The 21,013-nt window shown below is 38.4% G+C and overlaps 2 protein-coding genes across 3 annotated transcripts in view; one reads left to right on the top strand and one right to left on the bottom strand.

Moving 5' to 3' along the window:
• DTNBP1 (dystrobrevin binding protein 1) overlaps window positions 1–17,917 on the top strand; it is a 46,148-nt gene extending 28,231 nt beyond the window's left edge. Inside the window, exons 8-10 of the mRNA XM_079983317.1 lie at window positions 14,719–14,874; window positions 15,820–15,963; window positions 16,596–17,917. Coding sequence (XP_079839443.1) covers window positions 14,719–14,874; window positions 15,820–15,963; window positions 16,596–16,843 — 548 coding nt within the window. The 3' untranslated portion in view covers window positions 16,844–17,917. The remainder of the gene's footprint in view (window positions 1–14,718; window positions 14,875–15,819; window positions 15,964–16,595) is intronic.
• Window positions 17,918–18,157: 240 nt separating this feature from the next.
• The window catches only part of JARID2 (jumonji and AT-rich interaction domain containing 2), a 187,120-nt gene continuing 184,264 nt past the window's right edge, over window positions 18,158–21,013 (bottom strand). For both annotated transcript variants that reach the window (XM_079983263.1, XM_079983262.1), the window contains exons 17-18: window positions 20,293–20,400; window positions 18,158–19,653 (exon numbers count right to left, since the gene is read on the bottom strand). In XM_079983263.1, the coding sequence (XP_079839389.1) occupies window positions 19,477–19,653; window positions 20,293–20,400 (285 nt within the window). In that variant the 3' untranslated portion in view covers window positions 18,158–19,476. The remainder of the gene's footprint in view (window positions 19,654–20,292; window positions 20,401–21,013) is intronic.

Consider the following 21,013-nt stretch of genomic DNA (forward strand, 5'->3'; position numbering starts at 1 on the left):
GTGAGGTTTAACTGAAATAGGAAAGTAAGTTTCTCAAATAGAATCTTTAGTATGTTGACAGATCATCACCTATACATCTTTTATGTTTCTTTAGTTCTGGTTTCTCTGGAAAGCTTTTTGTTAATTCAAATTATATTTCTGTTAATAATAGCTTGCTTTAATCCTTCTCTAAAGTGTGTCATTTAAAAAAGTATATTCTATCCCATTACTGATAGTAAATCCTAGTGTTGTTCTTCAGAAATGGGTTCTTATTTCTCTCATCTCCCTGATGAGGGTGACAGTAGGAATGTACAAATTGTTAAGAACAGGAGGTTGTGTTGTTAATACACCTTGACGCAGAGGGCCATGGTCAAATTTTATTTTATTTCATGGAGTTGACATCACTTGTACTGTAAATGAGTATTCTGTGATGAGTGCTATGGAATCATTAGCCATAAATGTGAAAACTTAACATCAGACTCTTAAAATTAGTGAAACATAATGAATTCGTGAAAATGAGTAAATTTGATCTTCCAAATGATTACTTGAGTTTTGTGAACACATACTCTAATTTCTTTCTGCAACCTGACTAGAAATTAATTTTAATAGAACCAAAGAGCCTCAAAAATTAATCTGCAACTAACACAATGTGAGTGACTTCCAATCTTTCTTTATAGGATGGTGATTATGATTCAGTTTATGGTCTCCTTTTCATCAGCAGGTCCCAGAGCAGGTTACAACAATTTAAAATTCAATAATAAAAACAGTTAAAACAAAATTGCAGTCACATGAATAGGGTGGGTCCTGAGAAAACATATCTCAGATGTCAAAAGCTAGGGTAGAGGGGTGCCTCTTCAGCATAGCCACTTGCATGGATGTGTTCATTGCATTAAGTTAAACTACTACAACATAAGAATACTAAAGGGTTTTTGTTGTTGTTGTCTGTTATGACTGTGACTGAAGGGGATGTCAGAGGAATGATCAACAGCAACATCCAAAATATGTTTATTGAGCTTGCTCCCTAATAAGAGTGCTTGGGGTTGTAGCCCAGTTCACTAGAGGTACCCAAATGCTGAAGGGAATTTATGTATTAAGCTATTTTAACAGAAGGGAAAAAGAAGGGGAATGAGAAGCATGTGGAAGACAGCTAAAATCTTACTAACACTCACATTTAACAGACACTGCTTAGGACACAGGTTTGTTTCACAGTAACACTTCTCACAGTAAGATAGCTTATAAATGCGGACTTGGAAAGTGTAGGTTGACATTTTTAGTTGACTTTAATGACTATTCTTTACAGATTTTACAGACAGATCATCTTTTCAAATGGACTGTGGAGAAAACCCCATCTTAACAAGATTGTGCAAGGCTTGTTTGTATTGATTAGGAAAGAACTTGCAGTTCTTTGACAGAATGGAGTGCTGCTGAATAGTAGCTAGATGAATGTGTTTGTTATGAGTCAGTAGGTAAAGCTTTGAAATCTCATGGCTGGCTGATTCTTTTGCAAGTTGATGCCTTTTACAGGGGAGTGCCTAAGATGTAGCCTATCTTCTGCTTTATCTCTGTTTTCCATGCAGTCAGAGATAAACTTACACCTGAACTCTTAATCCACTATATTTTTGTTTTCTTTGCGATTTGTGGTCAATTATCAATTGCAGCCCAAAATGCTTGCAGTCTACAAACTCGTGAAATGATAAATAACAATGAATCATCAATGGAGAAAAATACCAATGCTCATGATATCAGTATTTACAAAATCCATTTAATCTAGATGATTCTGAGAAAAGTGAGGGCATAGAACTGGACATAGTTCTCTAGATATAGGTCAGTAAGAAATGTGGAAAGAGTTTATATCACTGCTAAGAAGCAGCTGTGATTGTGGCTTCTTTATGCTATGATATATGGTACACTGTATACCGTAAGGCAAAATAGGTGTACAGATGCAGCTTAGAATTTGTGTGTGTGTTCTTGCCTCAGCTAATGCTATCTAGTTCAAATGCTATCTAGTTCAAAAATATCATTCCAGAAAGCAATATGTTGGTAAATAGATAATTTATGTACTTTTTGTTGTTGAATAACTGATGTAGTTTAAAGTTTAAAGGTAAAGGGACCCCTGACCATTCAGTCCAGTCGCGGACGACTCTGGGGTTGCAGTGCTCATCTCACTTTAATGGCCGCGACAGTTTAAGGATAGTGAAACATTATTGCAGACTTAAATGGCTTTAATGACAGCTCTGCCAAGAGTCTTTTTGCTTCTTTTTAGAAAAATATATTCAAAAACTTGGGGTTTTGTAGATTTTCATTGGTGGTGGTGGCAGTAGCAGCACTAGAGGGAGTGATGGAAAGACATGTACAAAATCATTTTGAAAGCTCTGGGGAGGTTGTAATGCATCATAGTAATTAAATTTGTACCTCAACAATAGGACCTGGGAGAGACTTAGGGAGAAAATGCAGTTGTTAAAAACTGTTGAAACATTTTAATAAATAGATAGGAAACAGAAAATCATAGCAGTTACTGTGCAGCTGACTGGGAGCAAACTGGCCCAAGAAAGAGGCCGTTGTCAGTTGATGATTTTCCACGTAGTCAAATGCACTGAGGTAGTAGCATTAGATCCTGTCATCTTTAGGGTTGCAAGTGTACCATTCTGCTTGTTCCAGAGTCTTTGCTTAATGTATAAACATATGAATTTAAAGATTTAAAGTCATAGAATATGCAACAGCGTGGAAATATAGGGTGGTTAGACCTTTAAACTATGCCCCTCCAAGTGAGTTCCAAAATGTCCCCTTAAAATGTTGCTTTCCAAAGTTTCCTTCTGCCCCTAGCATAGAAGAATACCATGTCTGGGAAGATAATAATGGTTTACTTACAAACTCTCCAAAGGTCTGATTCATGTGCTTTTCAATCCAGCATTCAGAAAAGTTCCACAGGCAATAAAACTTAGTTTAGTTCCAAAGTCCCCTTCATGGATCACTGCCTTGCCGTGGCGAAGGGGCTTGAAGAACTCAGAGAAGCTATGAACTATGCCGAGCAGGGCACCCAAGATGAACAGGTCATAGTGGAGAGTTTTGACCAAACGTGATCCACCTGGAGGAGGAACCGGCAAGCCACTCCAGTATCCCTGCCAAGAAAACTCCATGGACAAAGACAACAGGCATATAAAAGTTATGACGCTGGAAGATGAGCCCCTCCGGTCAGAAGGCGTCCAACATGCTACTGGGGAAGAGCGGAGGACAAGTACAAGTAGATCCAGAGCTGATGAAGCGGCTGGGCTAAAGCCGAAAGGACGTTCAGTTGCGGATATGCCTGGAAGCGAAAGGAAAGTCCAATGCTGTAAAGAAAAATATTGCATAGGAACCTGGAATGTAAGAACCATGAACCTGGGTAAGTTGGATGTGGTCAAAAATGAGATGGCAAGAATAAATATTGACATCCTGGGCATCAGTGAGCTAAAATGGACGGGAATGGGCGAATTTAGTTCAGATGACCATCATATCTACTACTGTGGGCAAGAAACCCGCAAAAGAAATGGAGTGGCCCTCATAGTCAACAAAAGAGTTGCGAAAGCAGTACTGGGTTGCAATCTCAAAAATGATAGAATGATCTCGATACGAATCCAAGGCAGACCTTTTAACATAACAGTAATCCAAGTTTATGCACCAACTACTGGTGCGGAAGAAACTGAAATTGACCAATTCTATGAAGACTTACAACACCTTATAGAAGTGACACCAAAGAAGGATGTTCTTCTCATTATATGAGATTGGAATGCTAAAGTAGGGAACCAAGAGATAAAAGGAACAACTGGCAAGTTTGGCCTTGGAGAGCAAAATGAAGCAGGGCAAAGGCTAATAGAGTTCTGTCAAGAGAACAAGCTGGTCATCACAAACACACTTTTCCAACAACACAAGAGACGACTCTACACGTGGACATCACCAGATGGGCAGCATCGAAATCAGATTGATTATATTCTCTGCAGCCAAAGATGGAGAAGCTCGATACAGTCAGCAAAAACAAGACCTGGAGCTGACTGTGGCTCAGATCATCAGCTTCTTATAGCAAAATTCAAGCTTAAACTGAAGAAAGTAGGAAAAACCACTGGGCCAGTAAGATACAATCTAAATCAAATCCCTTATGAATACACAGTGGAAGTGAGGAACAGGTTTAAGGATTTAGATCTGCTGGACAGAGTGCCTGAAGAACTATGGATGGAGGCTCGCAACATTATACAGGAGGCAGCAACGAAAACCATCCCAATGAAAAGGAAATGCAAGAAAGCAAAGTGGCTGTCCAACGAGGCCTTACAAATAGCGGGGGAGAGAAAGCAAGCAAAATGCGAGGGAGATAGAGAAAGATACAGGAAATTGAATGCAGATTTCCAAAAAATAGCAAGGAGAGATAAGAAGGCCTTCTTAAATGAGCAATGCAAAGAAATAGAGGAAAACAACAGGATGGGAAGAACCAGAGATCTGTTCAAGAAAATTGGAGATATGAAAGGAACATTTCGTTCAAAGAATACCATAATAAAGGACAAAAGTGGTAAGGACCTAACAGAAGCAGAAGACATCAAGAAGAGGTGGCAAGAATACACAGAGGAATTATACCAGAAAGATATGGATGTCTCGTACACCCCAGGTAGTGGGGTTGCTGACCTTGAGCCAGACATCCTGGAGAGTGAAGTTAAATGGGCCTTAGAAAGCACTGCAAATAACAAGGCCAGTGGAAGTGATGGTATTCCAGCTGAACTATTTAAAATTTTAAAAGATGATGCTGTTAAGGTGCTACACTCAATATGCCAGCAAGTTTGGAAAACTCAGCAGTGGCCAGAGGATTGGAGAAGATCAGTCTACATCCCAATCCCAAAGAAGGGCAGTGCCAAAGAATGCTCCAACTACCGCACAATTGCACTAATTTCTCACGCTAGCAAGGTTATGCTTAAAATTCTACAAGGAAGGCTCAAGCAGTATGTGGACCGAGAACTCCCAGAAGTGGAAGCTGGATTTCGAAGGGGCAGAGGAACCAGAGACCAAATTGCAAACATGCGCTGGATTATGGAGAAAGCTAGAGAGTTCCAGAAAGACATCTACTTCTGCTTCATTGACTATGCAAAAGCCTTTGACTGTGTCGACCACAGCAAACTATGGCAAGCTCTTAAAGAAATGGGAGTGCCTGATCACCTCATCTGTCTCCTGAGAAATCTCTATGTGGGACAAGAAGCTACAGTTAGAACTGGATATGGAACAACTGATTGGTTCAAAATTGGGAAAGGAGTACGACAAGGCTGTATATTGTCTCCCTGCTTATTTAACTTATATGCAGAATTCATCATGCGAAAGGCTGGGCTGGATGAATCCGAAGCCGGAATTAAGATTGCCGGAAGAAATATCAACAACCTCAGATATGCAGATGACACAACCTTGATGGCAGAAAGTGAGGAGGAATTAAAGAAGCTTTTATTGAGGGTGAAAGAGGAGAGCGCAAAATATGGTCTGAAGCTCAACATCAAAAAAACGAAGATCATGGCCACTGGTCCCATCACCTCCTGGCAAATAGAAGGAGAAGAAATGGAGGCAGTGAGAGATTTTACTTTCTTGGGCTCCATGATCACTGCAGATGGTGACAGCAGCCACGAAATTAAGAGACGCCTGCTTCTTGGGAGGAAAGCAGTGACAAACCTAGACAGCATCTTAAAAAGTAGAGACATCACCTTGCCAACAAAGGTCCGTATAGTAAAAGCTATGGTTTTCCCAGTAGTGATGTATGGAAGCGAGAGCTGGACCATAAAGAAGGCAGATCGCCGAAGAATTGATTCCTTTGAATTATGGTGCTGGAGGAGACTCTTGAGAGTCCCATGGACTGCAAGAAGAACAAACCGATCCATTCTTAAGGAAATCAGCCCTGAGTGCTCACTGGAAGGACAGATCGTGAAGCTGAGGCTCCAATACTTTGGCCACCTCATGAGAAGAGAAGACTCCCTGGAAAAGACCCTGATGTTGGGAAAGATGGAGGGCACAAGGAGAAGGGGACGACAGAGGACGAGATGGTTGGATAGTGTCTTCGAAGCTACAAACATGAGTCTGACCAAACTGCGGGAGGCAGTGGAAGACAGGAGGGCCTGGCGTGCTCTGGTCCATGGGGTCACGAAGAGTCGGACACGACTAAACGACTAAACAACAACAACAAAGTTCCAAAGTGGTGAAAGTTCTTAAATTATTGTTTATAGGAACTCAGGAGCAGATTGGGAGAGCCATGCGGTTGAGCTTGAGCAACCAGCTCAAACCTCTTCACACGCTGAACCTCCCAGGTAGATTGGAGAAGAACAATAATAGGCTTGATTGAATTGACTTAGCTAAGCTTGACAGGACAGTTTACTGGTATTAAACCCTTTATGCATTAATTAGAATTAAGCATGTTCGTTATATAGGGCTGGTTATCCCACATGAACCAGTATGATAAAGACATTTAACACCATACAATGTTTCTTCAAAACATTTATGAAGAAGCCCCCGCCCCCCATTTCAAGAACTCAGCAACAGTTTGATTCCAATCCTATGAACCAGTGGCCAAGTTCAGTTCATATCTATTCCTGTGCAGAATTACAATCAACTAGAAAAAAATCAAGTGGGAGATGTCCTGTGAGTAATTCTGACTGAAGTTGTTCCCTTGTGTTCTGCCCACTCCCTCTAACTGACACCATAACACCTGTCAAAGTGTTTTGATGCCGAAGCCTAAAAGATTGGGGCCCGTCTACATTTACCACAGAGCCTTTAATTGTATATTTATATATATATATATATATATATATATATATATATATATATATATATATATATATATATTCAATTTCAGTTCAATAAAATAGAAGATATATTTTAATGTGGGGGAAGGAAGTCTCAAATTCTAGGAACTGCAGGTTTTCCTTTTGTCATTTGGATGAACAATACAAAATATCCGTGAGGTCATTGGGAGCAGAGAGCAGCTGCTGAAACATAAATTTGTAGACCAGCTGCGACTTTAAAGTTATGTGATTTTTTTGTCCCCATCCTGCAAAAACAAAGACAGAATTCATGGAAATGTCTCAGATTTTAAATATAGCACTGGATTATTAACCTACCAGTATATCTAAAGTACATATGAGCTTTGATACTTTAAAGTTAAATGTATTGAATTTAATATCTTTCCCTAGATTCTTTTTTTGATCTCTGCACTTTCTACATTTTTTTAGTGTCTTTAGTTCTTGACTGCTTTGTTTCCGCTTGACTATAGTAATATTTCCGGTAGTGCATTTGGAATGATGGGCTTCCTCCAGCTGCTTTTACAAAGCAAAGTAAAGTATCTAGATGTGCTCACTGGTGGTGTTGATTCTGGTGGTCTGCAGCAACGTAAAACTTTTTGATGCTATTAGTATAGGTAAGTAAATAGGTGTGTAGAGAACTACCTAAAAGTAGTATGTTTACTACAAGGAGAACTTCTTTGCAATTGCATTGCTTTTGTTTCATATCTTGGACAGTAATGTTACAGAGGGTAAGTTTCACAGATGTATTGTGAGTCGTGACTGCTTTCAGGTGGAAATAGTGCTTGCTATTTTGTTACAGTTAGTTTCATGGGGAAACCTGTGTTGTGTTGAAAAGCAATTTTGAGTTTGAACTTAGTGTTTTGTGTGTTGTGTTCAAGAAATAGGATGGCTATAAATATTAGTGTTTTTGGTTGGGTATGGTTCAGTGCTATCATGTTGTAATTACGGTATTTTGGATGATTCCCGCTAAAAACTCTATAATTCTCATTCAAACAATGTTTGGAGTTTGAAGCAGGTAAATTTCATCTGCCTCCTGACTTAAACTGATGTAGCCCATTGATGCTACATAGAAGCTCAATTAGTAAGGTTTACAGTCTGTGTGCAAGGAATTTCCCTATATATTAAGTTGGAGGACTTGGGCATAGTCAGGATTTTTTTTAGGGGGGTGGCCGGACTTCGTTAGGGGAGCAGAACTGACATTATTGGTCAATTAGTTAAGTATTTCGATTGAGTTACTTGATCTGGGGGTGCAGCTGCTCCCCTACCCCCCCCCCCTTGGCTATGCCCATGTTGCAGGACCTTCCATTGTCCCCAGATAAGCTTAATAAAGGTTATAGTGACATGTTGAGAGAACTCACACAGAGAAGTCGTGTTTAGATGAAATTGCTTGCTTGGAGAATGGGAATGAGCAACTATTTTCATGTCGGAGAGAGTAAAATTTGTTAAGGAGGAAAGCTTTCTTTAAATATACACGGAAGAGGAAATTGAGTGTGATTGCCTGCTGAGTAAGATTGCCAGATTGCAGCCTGGCAGCACTGACCTTAGGGACATTAATTGTACCTGATTGCTTGTTGACAGAAGACTGTTTGCTTCAAAAGAGACAACTGCCTAACATACTGTCTAGGCAGTGCTGGAACAGAGTATCAGTTGGTCTTGTTCTTATTATCTTTCTAATGATTGATGACTTTCTCCATGAAAAGGCATGAGAATGAAACCACTGAGAGAACTTTATATTAAGGGGTGGCATACAGATGTCATAAACAAATGAAGTGAGATTGAAGTTGAATGCTCTTTCATAATGTTTTACAGTTGGCATTATACTGCCAGATATTAACAAGTCTTGGAGAATTGTTTGTTCATACCTGCACCAATATTTTGACAGCATACTTGCATTTATTACTTGTACAGCTTCAGCTAAATAATCAACTTGTCTTTACCTTCTACCACCAAACAAGCAAGCAGTTCATTGTGCTTTGGGCAAAAGGCCTTAATGACATTCTTACACATTAGTCTTTTTTAATGTGTATAGCTGCCTGTGCTGTTTCAATTGCTGTACCACCAATACCTGCTCACTTAATCAATATATTTTTGCTTCATTGCAACTTGCCACAGAACAGAACAGTTCAGTTTTGTATGAAAATGATTCCCTGAATCAGCAGGAGTTCAGCCCAACTGCTAATGTGCATTTCTAGAGCAGAACAAACAGCCCAGTCATGGGGCTTGGTGGAAGGAGAATGATTTAAATATGTATGCTGCATAGTTTATTTTTCTGTACTTAAAATGATTGAACAGTCAATTTTGGATGGGCAGTGCAGATCGTTATGCATCAAAGAAACCTGCTAGGTGTTAAAACATTTCCCAAGGTTGTAACTGTAGTTGTGAGATGGCAGCTGTTTCATATGATGCTCAATATGTTCAAGTTGTCTCTTCTTAGTATACAACAAGTTTGTCATAACACACAGCTTGCTCAGCCTACTCTCTATTGAGGTTGTAGTATGAGCCCATTTCTCAGTCACCTGAATTATTGAATTAGGCAACTACATAAGTGAGAGTAATTGTGTGGAGTTTTGTTTTCTCTATTTGCTTGTTTAAAAGTGTTTATAAAGTGCTTATTTTTTAAAAAAACCTAGGTGGTGTACAATATAAAATATACCATATTGTTAAAAGAAAAATACAACATAAAACTAATAAAACTGTAGTATAAAAGCATATTAAAAACACCACAATACCTTCAGGAATTCAGACACACAAAACAGCCCATTCTCACTGGTCAGGGAAAGCTTAATCAATGAGGAATCAAGTTCCTGTCTGGTTCTTAATGCACACACTTGCATGGATCTTTTCTGCCTGATCAGTACCCTGCTATTGCAAACACATTCCTATTTATAGTAGGATCAAATCACGGGACAGTGACAAGTCCACTCTCTGTGTGCAAAGGAAATTCTATAGAAGAAAGATCATGGTGCACTTAAAAAATCAGAACTGTTTCACCTCTGTACAGATGAAAAAATGGGATTAACTACTGAAAAGCAATAATGCATCTGCTACAGCGTGTCCTATTTTATTTTAAATATTCAGAGAATCAGGGGAAATTGGGTTGGGATGATCCTTTTGCTTGGCTGCTAATTCTTGTATGGCTGCTTTCTAGCATCATGCTTTCTTGGTCTTCTCTTCTGTCAGACAACTAATGGCGGCAATTGTCCAGATTCTTAATTTTGTCTGTTTAACTGAAACTGTTGCACTCACCATTAAAAACATGCTCAGTTAGATATCATTGGCAGAGAGATACAAACAGATATAAATATCTAATAATATACAAGAGAGTGCTAAGTTGTAATGAAATTAAAAATAGATGTGAGCTTTCATCGGCAGTGCTAAGAGAGCATATCCTTTTGGCTCTTCTTGCAGCTATGCAGTTCCTATCCACGTTGGTCATTACATAAGAACTCTGTTGTGTTAAGAACTGGTGCTAGGTTTGCTGCTTCCTCCCTCATCTTTCCCCCTTTTTTGTGTTCTGTCTGTTAGATTTTTGATTTTTTGATTGTTTTTGATTTTTATTGTTCTGTTAGTAGCTCTGGGAACATTTCTGGCTGAAAAGCAGGGTAAAAATGCATTTGGTAAAATATCTTACAATAATTTAAGTACTTTAAGCCGTCTCAAGAACAGCTTCTTCTCCAGAGCGATCTCGGCCCTGAATGGGAAACCTGGACTTTGAAAGTTATCTAATCTTCCTTGCTGTATTATACTGTATTGTTTTAATTAGTGTTTTTATAGTTCTGATTTTGTGTGGAGTGCCCTACCTGGGTGGATGGAGCAGCCAAGTAAATTTCGTTGTCCCTGAGAGGGGGCAATGACAATAAAGATATTATTATTATTATTATTATTAAAACGTAGAGTTCTTATATCAGATGATTTTCTCAATCATTTGAAAAAAAGACACAGTATGGGAAACAGTGGTAATATGAAAAAACCATTTAGAGTGATATTCAACATTACAGGAGTGGACTTCTGCTCATACAACAATATTTCTCCTCTCCCTTCCCTCCCCTCCCACAATTTACTCTGAAGAGTCTTCCAAGTCTTTGGAGCAGACTTTGGTGCATGGTGGGGTAGCTGCAGAGGGGAGCATAGGAAGTTCTGTCACACCAGTGGTGGCCACAGTTGGAATTCACCCAGAGGCTGCAGTCCTTTGCACACTTACTTGGAAATAAACCCCATGGAACTCAATGGGACTTGCTTCTGACTAGGCATATACAGGATTTCACTGTTACTGTCTAAAATGTGTACAATTCTATTAAAAATGGAGTGTGAAATGGAATAAGCTGCAGAAGATTAGATAGGCGCAAGATGTAGGAGATAATATCCAAGTAGGAGCTTTTGGAATATTTGTGAACAGAATGGGAAATTGATATAAAATGGCAACTAGATGGTATGTTACTTTAGTAACCATGAGTAAAACCAGTAACTGCATTTTTATTTGCTGGAAACATTTTTTTAAATGAGATCTCTGCCGTATGTGGTAGACATACCTCTGTGCAGAAGGATATTGGAAGAAAATTAATGGGGAAAATATTAGGCAATACCGATTCAGCTTCACACTTTTCATTTTAACCTATAGAAAAGATTTAATACGCAAAGAACATAGAGAACTGACTGGTTAGACTTATTCATGCTATATATTGGAATGTACCTCCAGAGGCACCAGGATAGCAGCATGATTCACTTTCAAGGAAGCTCTTAGAAAAAGGCTTCACTCAAAAAATGACCAAATGAGAAGAACAAACTTTGGCAAAAGCAGACAATACAGGACACTAGAAAAGAATTTGAGGAGCACGCTAAGGCCAACAACAAAAAAATCTTTAAATATATTGGTAACAGGAGATAGTCTAGGGAGGCTTGGACCCTTGGATGAGAAAGGGGGTCAAAGGTGTGCTAAAGTAGGAAATTGCAGAGAAGCTGAACAAATTATTTGCATTCCTGCACTAACCTGTGAAGGAAGGTAGTCTGAAGAATTGAGGCAAAATATTGATGAAATATGACATTCTAGGCCTAATAGATAAAATAAAAACTGATAATAACTGATTCCGGATGGCATCGTCCTGAGAGTTCTCGGCTGTGAAATTGCTGATATTCTAATGGAAATATGTAACTTCTCCCCAGTATAAACCTCCATACCGGAGGACTGGAAAGTGACCAGTGTTAACACCATTTTTTAAAAAGGGTTCATCAGAGGATCCTGAAAATTGCAGGCTAATTAGCTGAAAGCCTGTCCTTGGAAAATTGGTGGAAAGTAGTTGTCTTCCCCAGTGCCATTTGATAATGTTAGTCCATGAACAATTATCTGGTGTTATTCAAAGGAGTGTCAGTGAGGCAGTATATGCCATCTGAGCCTACATATATTTCTGGCTGTTTTGCAATTCTAAATAATCATATTTTATGATGTGGGGAAGGAAGAAGTTGCCTCAGCAACTTGAAACGTAGACAGCTATAGGACTCTGGACAGAATATAACATGAATAAGTTGAATGAGTGTGCCACAGAGAATTAGCTAAGAAAAAGCTGACTCTAAAAACCAAACCAGAAAATTTCCTCAGAGTTCTTTGACACCAAGACAAGGCAAAGGTGTATCTGGTGACAAAACAGTGAGAGAAAATTGCAGTAATGAAGTATTTCATGTAACTATTTCTTTCCGACTCATGTAGTTGTGAAATGTGGTGGCTGTGCATAGGCTGCTCAGTTAGTGAGCAGCAGGTTTTGTTGGTTGATTGGTGGTATTTCACACAAGTTTATTAAATTTGTGAGGTCCATGCCTTTACACAAAATGCCATAAAACATTATTAAGAAATAAACAATAAAATTATAAAAATAAGCTAAAATTCATGCCATGCTGTCCCAGCAAAGGAAACTACCCAAAAAAACCCCACCATTCAGGAAAGAAGATACAGCAACAGGTTAGGAGAGCAATGGGAGGGACCTCACCATTTCATCCAGGAGCAATACCCTAGTTTTCATAGCCTTCACCACAAAAACCGCTACCACGTGAGAAATCCGTGGATCAGCGTCCACCAGTAAAAACTTTACTTTGTCCTCAGAGTTGACTATTGATATGGGAATAGTTTGTAACATCACATCCCTGAAGGCCGAATAGATGGGACAATACAACATATAATGTGTGAGATCCTCTTTGGTTCTCATATGACAAGGACATATACGCTGCTCTACTGGGATTTTTGCATATCTGCCTGACAGATAGGCCGTAGGAATAGTTTGAAAACGGGCCATGGTGAAGGCTCTCCGAAGGGTGGGATTGGTGATATTCGCCAAGTAATTGGCGCAGATTTTGACTGTTTTCAGTCGGGGAAACCAGTGGGAGGACCCAGGGTTCTGTATTTTTGTGATGTCTAACAGGGCGTCTCTCTCCAGGATCCATTGCTGAACTTTGTCCGGGCTCCACTGTTTAAGAGTATTAAACTCCGGTAGGGTGTATCTAACCAGGATCTCAGATAGGTTTTGACGCCAAGTGGTGTTCTTTTGAAGAGATACAAAGGCTTGTTTGGCCAATAAGGTGTTTGAAGTGTTTGCAAGGTTGATGTAAAATCGTAGGAATCTTAAGTGGGCCCTGGCAGACACAGAGGGTAATCCAACCTCCACCCTCAAGAAAGCTGCTGGGGTTCCTTGAGGAAGGCCTAGAATCCTCTTGAGATAATAATTTTGCAAAATTTCAAGCCGTTCCAACAGCCTCTGGTTCCACCCCCAGAGTTCTATCCCATATAACATCTGGGGAATAGCTTTCCCAACAAAAGCTCTTAATGCCGGGATCACCAATTGTCCTCCCCGGGTATGGAAGAAACTAAGCAGGACAGATTGGTGGTATTTGCAACTCATGATTATTATACTATTTTAGTTGTGCAACTTTTATAATTATGTTATATGTATGTAAATGGCACAATATCATTTTGAATGTTTTTGAAATGGTAAAGTCAGGTAAATCCCACATACTGTTTGTGTAGGCTTTGTATATTACATTTTAGGATACTGTTGACACTTTAGCAGTTGCTTTTTAAAAAATATTTTATTATAGATGAAACATTAAAACAAACCAATATAAAACAATCAAAACATTCCAAAGATCACATTGGGGGAATACACAAGTGAACTGTGTGTCCTCATAACACACTTCGGAAAGAATGTATCTATAAATGCCATAGGCACCAATCTATAGAATCGATTACAACAACAGACTTGCAAAGTTGACAGCAACCTTCTTTATCAATTTAAACATAAAAGGCTAACTGGGAGTGGAGAGAGGCTTGGAAAATATTACATAAACTCCATTTGTTGCTTAGCTGCTATGTCTATTTCGGGGATAGAAGAAAATGGATGTTGCCATTAAAATTCAAAACTGCCAGGCAATATTAGGGGCAAATAAATAGATTTCTATACTTAGTAATAGCTCCTGGCCTATTATTACAATAGAGTTGCCTTTCTGCATCATAGCAGAACTAACATTTGCTCATTACATGGGACAAGCTCTGTGGTTTTTAGTCTACGTAAAATAATACAGACACTACTGGCTTATATAACACAATGGCAAAAAAGAGTGTGTTTACTTCTCAGTTTTACTCTTTCTACAAAATGGCTTGTCCCTAATTTCTGAAGTCCTTAACTCATTTGCCTTACAGCCACAGACAGATAATATATTGGGATGCGCATTTGTGTTCTTCAGAAGCTCCTTGCCAAGCAAGTGCTCTTCAGTATTTCTTTTTAATGGAAAAAAATACTAGTCTAAAATGCCTAAGGAAATAACTTTAAAAATGAGTTGTCAACTGGGTTTAGTTTTTTTGCAGAGTTTACTTCCTTGGGAAGCAGGATGCATAAAACATAAATGCTTCTGAAAACACTGAAATGAGAATCTTTCAGGCTTAATGCATATTTCTCTACTGCAGCTGAGCTTGATGCAGAGCATGCACAGAAGGTGTTGGCTATGGAGCATACCCAGCAAATGAAGCTAAAGGAGCGGCAAAAGTTCTTTGAAGAAGCGTTTCAGCAGGACATGGAACAGTATCTCTCCACAGGCTATCTGCAAATAACTGAAAGACGAGGCAAGTACTGAAAAGGTTCTGTGTAATTTTTAAGCTAGATCCCAATAGGAAGTAGGATTTTAGTTCCTTCAGTACATCTCTATCCTGTTCTTTCATGTATAAGTTCATATTGGCTTGCTTGTTTGAGCATTCTCTTCTTCAACCAGTGAGCAGAATGAGACCCACTTAGCTTCTAAGAATGTAACAGCAGGCAAAGGACTGTCCTATATGCAGGACTGCGATTGAGGCGCTGCAGCTGGAAATAGCATGGCACCAGTGGGTGGGATGAGGGCTGATAAATTCTAATATTGCAGTTGCTTGCTCCACATGAACAAGTGACAGATTGCAGTTTTGCTGTTTTCCTCCACAATGATGAATTGTATGGAAGAAAACACAGCCGAATCCGAAGGCCTGTGGCAACTGTATAGATGTATGAAAGCTGTAGGTTCTGAAGTAAGTTTAATGGTTTAAGACTTTTCCAGCTGGATTCTGTTGATCTTCCACAGTTCAGGTGCCCTGGTTCCAGCACCTTCGTTGTCACAGTAGGATTTCCTACACATGTACAAAGGACTTTTACAATGCCTGAAACTTCTGGGGCTTCTATCACAACTTAGCACATTCTGTTAGTCTCCGGGTTAATTCTGGAGAAATTAAGCCACCTCTTAATAGCAGTTTGAGATTGGGATGTTAGCTTCTTTTAATGGCAGTTATGATTAGTTTTACTTACCTGTCTCATAATGATAAAATCTTTTTTAAAAAGTAAGTTGCATCATCCTGAGTTTGGGTATGAAGTCCGAAGTAGTTCCATTACATGAATTTCAGAAAATAAAGCTGTAAAAGGATGCCTATTCACTAACCATAAATGTTATCTTCCAGTATGCTTAATTCATGCCATAGTTTTCTCCAAAAGTGATCATATATGGGTTAGATTTTCAAGTTTACTTGTTTACCTTTTTCTTATGGCAGAACCGATTGGAAGCATGTCTTCTATGGAAGTAAATGTGGACATGTTGGAACAAATGGACCTTGTGGATATGTCTGACCAAGAAGCCTTAGATGTCTTCCTTAATTCAGGAGGAGAGGACAGTACTATGTCATCTCCTATGATAGGTATAAAATGAACTCTTGCATTCTTGATCTGGTTGCACTGGCATAAAAAGAAATAGTACTTATTGATGTTTTCAAGCAGGGTGGATACGTATTAAATTTAGGTGATTTAAATCACCAAGAAAAAAGATCTACCATAAATTGTTGATTTCAATCACATTTCCCATTTGTTTTCTGAACAAATATACATATCACCAGCCAGGTTCACTAAGATGCAGGATTCAGCAAGAAGCCCACATCTTTCATTTCACAAAAAATTGGAGGCTTAATTTGAACTAGAGCCCTAGTTCAAGGATACTTTCATAAAACAGAGATTCTTATTGTGGCTACTTTCCTGACATCTTATGTCTTAGACTGAGGTTTATGTGCTCCATTTGTTCTGGATTATTAGTCAGGCATTACAAGGAGTGGTGCACACAGCTTTTTATGCTTTAGTATGCAACTATTCTTCACTTTCTTTTTCACCCTGAGAAACTCAGTGTCATTTCTGGAGCACGTATTCAAATGCTTTCTTACTTTCTCTCAGCTATTTTGTACAAAACACCTAAAGCATATAGTCTCCCAATTGTTGTAATATAATGGGTTTCTAACAAATGAATAAGCCTAGCTCACTGACTTCTCTTGTTATTTTGAAGGATCAGACAACAGTACTGGTCAAAATGAAATCAGTCTTCAAGTTCCCACCCAGTCAGCATTGAGAGAGTTGTCCTCCTCAACTTCAGCCTGGACTGATTCTGCCAGCCAAGATGCCAGTGAAGGAGAATCGCCTGTGATCCAGTCCGATGAGGAAGATGTGCAAGTAGACACTGCCCTTGTTGCTGTAAATACTGAAATGAAAGGCCCTTCTGATGTTAGTGATGAGAGTGATTCGCAAACAAATTGAGTTATCATGGTGCTCTAAAGGAATTAGGACCCTGGAATGAATGAGTGAGTAAAGAAGTATTTTGAGCTTGCTTTTGTTACTCCGATCTTATCATGAAAAATATTACCATATATAAAACTTGAGTTTGACAGTCATGAACATACTGATTTTTATTAAAAATTTCTTGAAGCACACCATTAGCAATAAAGTGTTGGCTTTGGAACAGTAAAACTTGTATATAAAGGGTTATCCAATGAACAAGTTGTTGTAAGGGTTCCTTTTAAAATCCTCCATAGGAACATAACACAGAAGCCATGTTTGTTGTCCCAGTGTGCATGTCTTAATTGTTGTGGCTAAAGACTGGTAAATGTTTGTTGTTTAGACAGAAGAATAGCCTCCAATTATGTGACCTTCCAGATGTAAGAAACAAATCTATATGCTTTCTTACTGATGTTTTACATACCTATAAAGAGCAGAAAAAGATCAGCAACTACTTGAATAGTTGAAAAAGTATGTGAACTTGGATTCCATGCTCCTGTCCTGTTGTTGCTTTGTCCTACATTTAGTGGGATAAGCCTCATTTGTGATAAGGGATGTAGAAGCATGCTGCTTTGTTCACTTCACAATAGATACCGAAAGACTGATGAAGTGCACTATTCTAACTTTAAGACTGTTGAAGCTTTCTACTTACTACCTGTAGCACACAGCATGAGGCCAACATGCTTGTGCTATCCCTATGTAAGAGATTATGGGCATGTTCTAAATGAGCAGCTATTCCCAAATAGTTGACTACTCGAAATAAGTCTCAGAAGCCCATTTCTCTTTGAGTTCGGTGGAATAATGTACCTATAAATGAAAGTTAGGAATATCTGCTATATGTGTTCAATCTTTCCTAACAAGAATGGTCCTCACTTTTGAAGTTTAATCTCTACTGCTCTTTCAGAAGAAAGACAAAGTGTCCAAAAAGTGTGGTTTTTTTTATTAAACCTTGTATTACAAACCTGAAAAGTAAACAAAACTGGCAATAAACATGAAGTCTTTCCTTACAAGGAAAGAGAGCAGAGCAGCGCTAATAAATTAAATGTCAAACTGTAAGCCATAGTCAGAAGTTTACTGTCAAGAAGGAAAAAGTACACAGCAAGGCCATAAAAACCGGACAACCACATTGGAAAACACTTGACTCTGTATGTTATTGTTAAATATTCCAAAACAATTCGTCTTCTGCAACAACCGACAATATGTATTTTATAAGACTTTTCCTGACAGTCACCACTGGCAAGCTCAGTGCAATATGGGTAGCTCTACGGTCTTGAATTCAATTATGAAACAAAAGAGTTTGTGAAAACATTTTCCCTTTTTTATTCCACACATACTGTACACACAACTGGAAAAGGGCAACAACTACTCCATTATTATTTTTGTTGTTGTTCAGTGATGTAAGCAGCACTTATAAATGTTACAAGAAAAACCCTGTAAGCATCCAAATCCATCCGATGAAGAAAGTGAAACGTAAGGCTTTTCTTCATCTTGTCTCTTTGCCACCCTTCCCCACCCTCCCAAGAAAAGGCTCAAGTATTTAAAACAATTTACAGGCTTATGTACAAAAGGTATGATTTCTTTTTTGTTACAACATGAAGGAAAAAAATAGACAAGATGAGAGCAAATGCATTTTTCACATTCAAAAGAAATATGCAAATCTGCTAGTGGCTCTAAATGTGATCAAACAACAAAACAAAATTCAAAACAAAATTAATGCTGACTGTGAAAAGGTATGAAAAACAGCAGTGGAATGGAAATGGAATGTTAAAGATTGCACGTCTATGACAAGAAGCACTTATGGCTTCAATCATTTTAAAAGGATGCTATTGAAGGGTTTTTGATAAAGTAGCCAACAGCACCAAAACATAACAGAATGGATTTCCTAATGAAATCAGGCACAGTTTTCGCTCACATGACTCCTCAAGGCAGGCAGTCTTTTTCTTCTCTTTCTTCTCCTCCTCGAACAGATGCATAGTGAAGTGCTGGTAACAGAGAACAATTTCTCCAAATCTCCCATTTTGCCTACAGTTAGAAAACTAAGTCCATCTTCAGCTGCCATAACCTCTCAAAGAAAAGTGTGTATTCTCCAATTTAAAAAGGTACAAAACTCATCCTGCCTGTTACAGAATACAAGCCAAAAGTATAGCAATTTCTTTCAAGTTTTGTCTCCTATCCCTTTTCTCTCTAGAAAAAAATCTGTTGACATGACTTGGAGAACAAATTATAAAACGCCAAACTTCAACCTATCAAAAAAAGAGTTTAAAAGCCTTTTCACAGTTACCAAAAAAAGAAAAAAAGGCTTTGTAGCTTCAGACAGAGGGACAAATACAAATGAATTTCATCAGCCCCTTGCTGCTTTCAAAACTGAATGTACAGCAGTTAAAAAAAAACCTGCTGTAATCTAACTACCCTAAGTAAAAAATAAAAATAAAATAAAATTCAACAGTTTAATGCTAAAACAAAATTAGTTCTCTAAAACCAGAAGAAAATCTTCTTTAGAGCTAGTGCAAAGACAGCTTGTATTCTACAGCAAGTACTCCAAACTATGATATAATAATTACAAAAAATATATATAAAATTGACAAAAATGAGAGAGAGTGTTGGCATCTTCATGATTAACTTGAAGCACTTTTGGATGAACTGGAGGATGAAAGTCTTGATGATGGCACGTCGACTGTTGCTCTCTTCCGAGGTCCTCTTTTTGGTGTAGGCTTGCTGATACAGTTCTCAATGGTGCCATTTTTGCCAGATACTTTTCCACAGATTTGATTGACTAAACTGATAATTTGTTCCTATTTCAGAAGGAAAAGAAAAATGAGTTTAGATAGCAGAAGCCTTAATAGAATGTGGCAAATAAGCTCCAACAATGGCCACGCACTAGATATAACACTCCTCTCACATCGTCCAGCACAACTATGAGGATTGGAACAATTCTGTTTAACTAACTTGTTGAATCAGTGCTTTATGAAGTTTGGCTTTTTTAAAAAAACAATCCACCCTGTTTAATCACAATTTGACATGCTGTTCAAACTAATCTAAAATAGAAATAAGGGAGAACACATGAACCCAGAGCTCATTCATATATGCTGAACCACAGATTATTTGCATTCTGCTAATGACAAAAAGTCCTCACTTAAATCTTGTGTCTATGGTTAACATTTACTTTGCTTTTTTAAAAAAGGAGATATTTATAACTATTTCAAACCACGTTATTGAAATTTCTACATACCTACTAGTCTTCATATAATGATGGAATACAGGACAAAAACTACATGTTTAAGGACGCCTTTTAAATGCAAGAATAAAGTGCCCATAAAATTGAAACTCAAAAAGCAGGTTTCCAATATACCTGAAATTATTTGTAAGATCAAATTTCAATTTTCAAAAATGTAAACTTTTCCAACCTATGAGCTATTAGTTATTATACAAACCTCATCATAGCGATACATTAGTTTTAGTCCTCGGCAAGACTTCTGTTTTTCTACGTGTCGCAGGGCACATTCGAGGCAGAAGACAACGTTTTCGTTTTCCTGTACAACCTGCAAACATTTTTTAAAAGGTCAAGAGCATTAATAACCCACAGATCAGTGTTTCCTGAACAGCCTGATTCTATATGGAAGCTTAGCCTGGAAGTCTCACAGAACTGTGATCCCTGTTTGTTAAGCCTGTGGGTGAATTCACTTTTAAAATTCAAACGTTGAAACCACTCGTTACTACTGTTGGTGTGGCAAATGTAATAATCATGGTGAGATCATTAATTGATATATGTCCAATCACTTTGTTAGTGTTTATGGACACACCTGTTTAGAATCAAATCCCAATGAGCAACAGAATTAGAAACTAAACTTTGCAATTCTTAAGCTCTTCCAAGCAAAACTGAGCCAAGGTGAACTTTTTCTTCCATAGAGGCTAAGGAATGATGTAAACATCAAGGCAACACTGTTCATGTGGCAGATGCTACCATCTGGTGAGATGGGTATGTGGCATGGTTCACTGACGGCACATTTCTCTCTGCCACTGCAGACCTTTTCAAAATGTATTGGTAGTTTGCAGTGGTGTGCAGAAAACCACTCTATTTGTAAATGAGTAATTCTACATAAATGGCTTATCCCACGCTGACATTCAAAAGTGGCCTTCGTATATGCACTAGTG

Source organism: Podarcis cretensis, assembly GCF_951804945.1.
Source record: "Podarcis cretensis genome assembly, chromosome: 7".
Taxonomy (NCBI): Eukaryota; Metazoa; Chordata; class Lepidosauria; order Squamata; family Lacertidae; genus Podarcis; species Podarcis cretensis.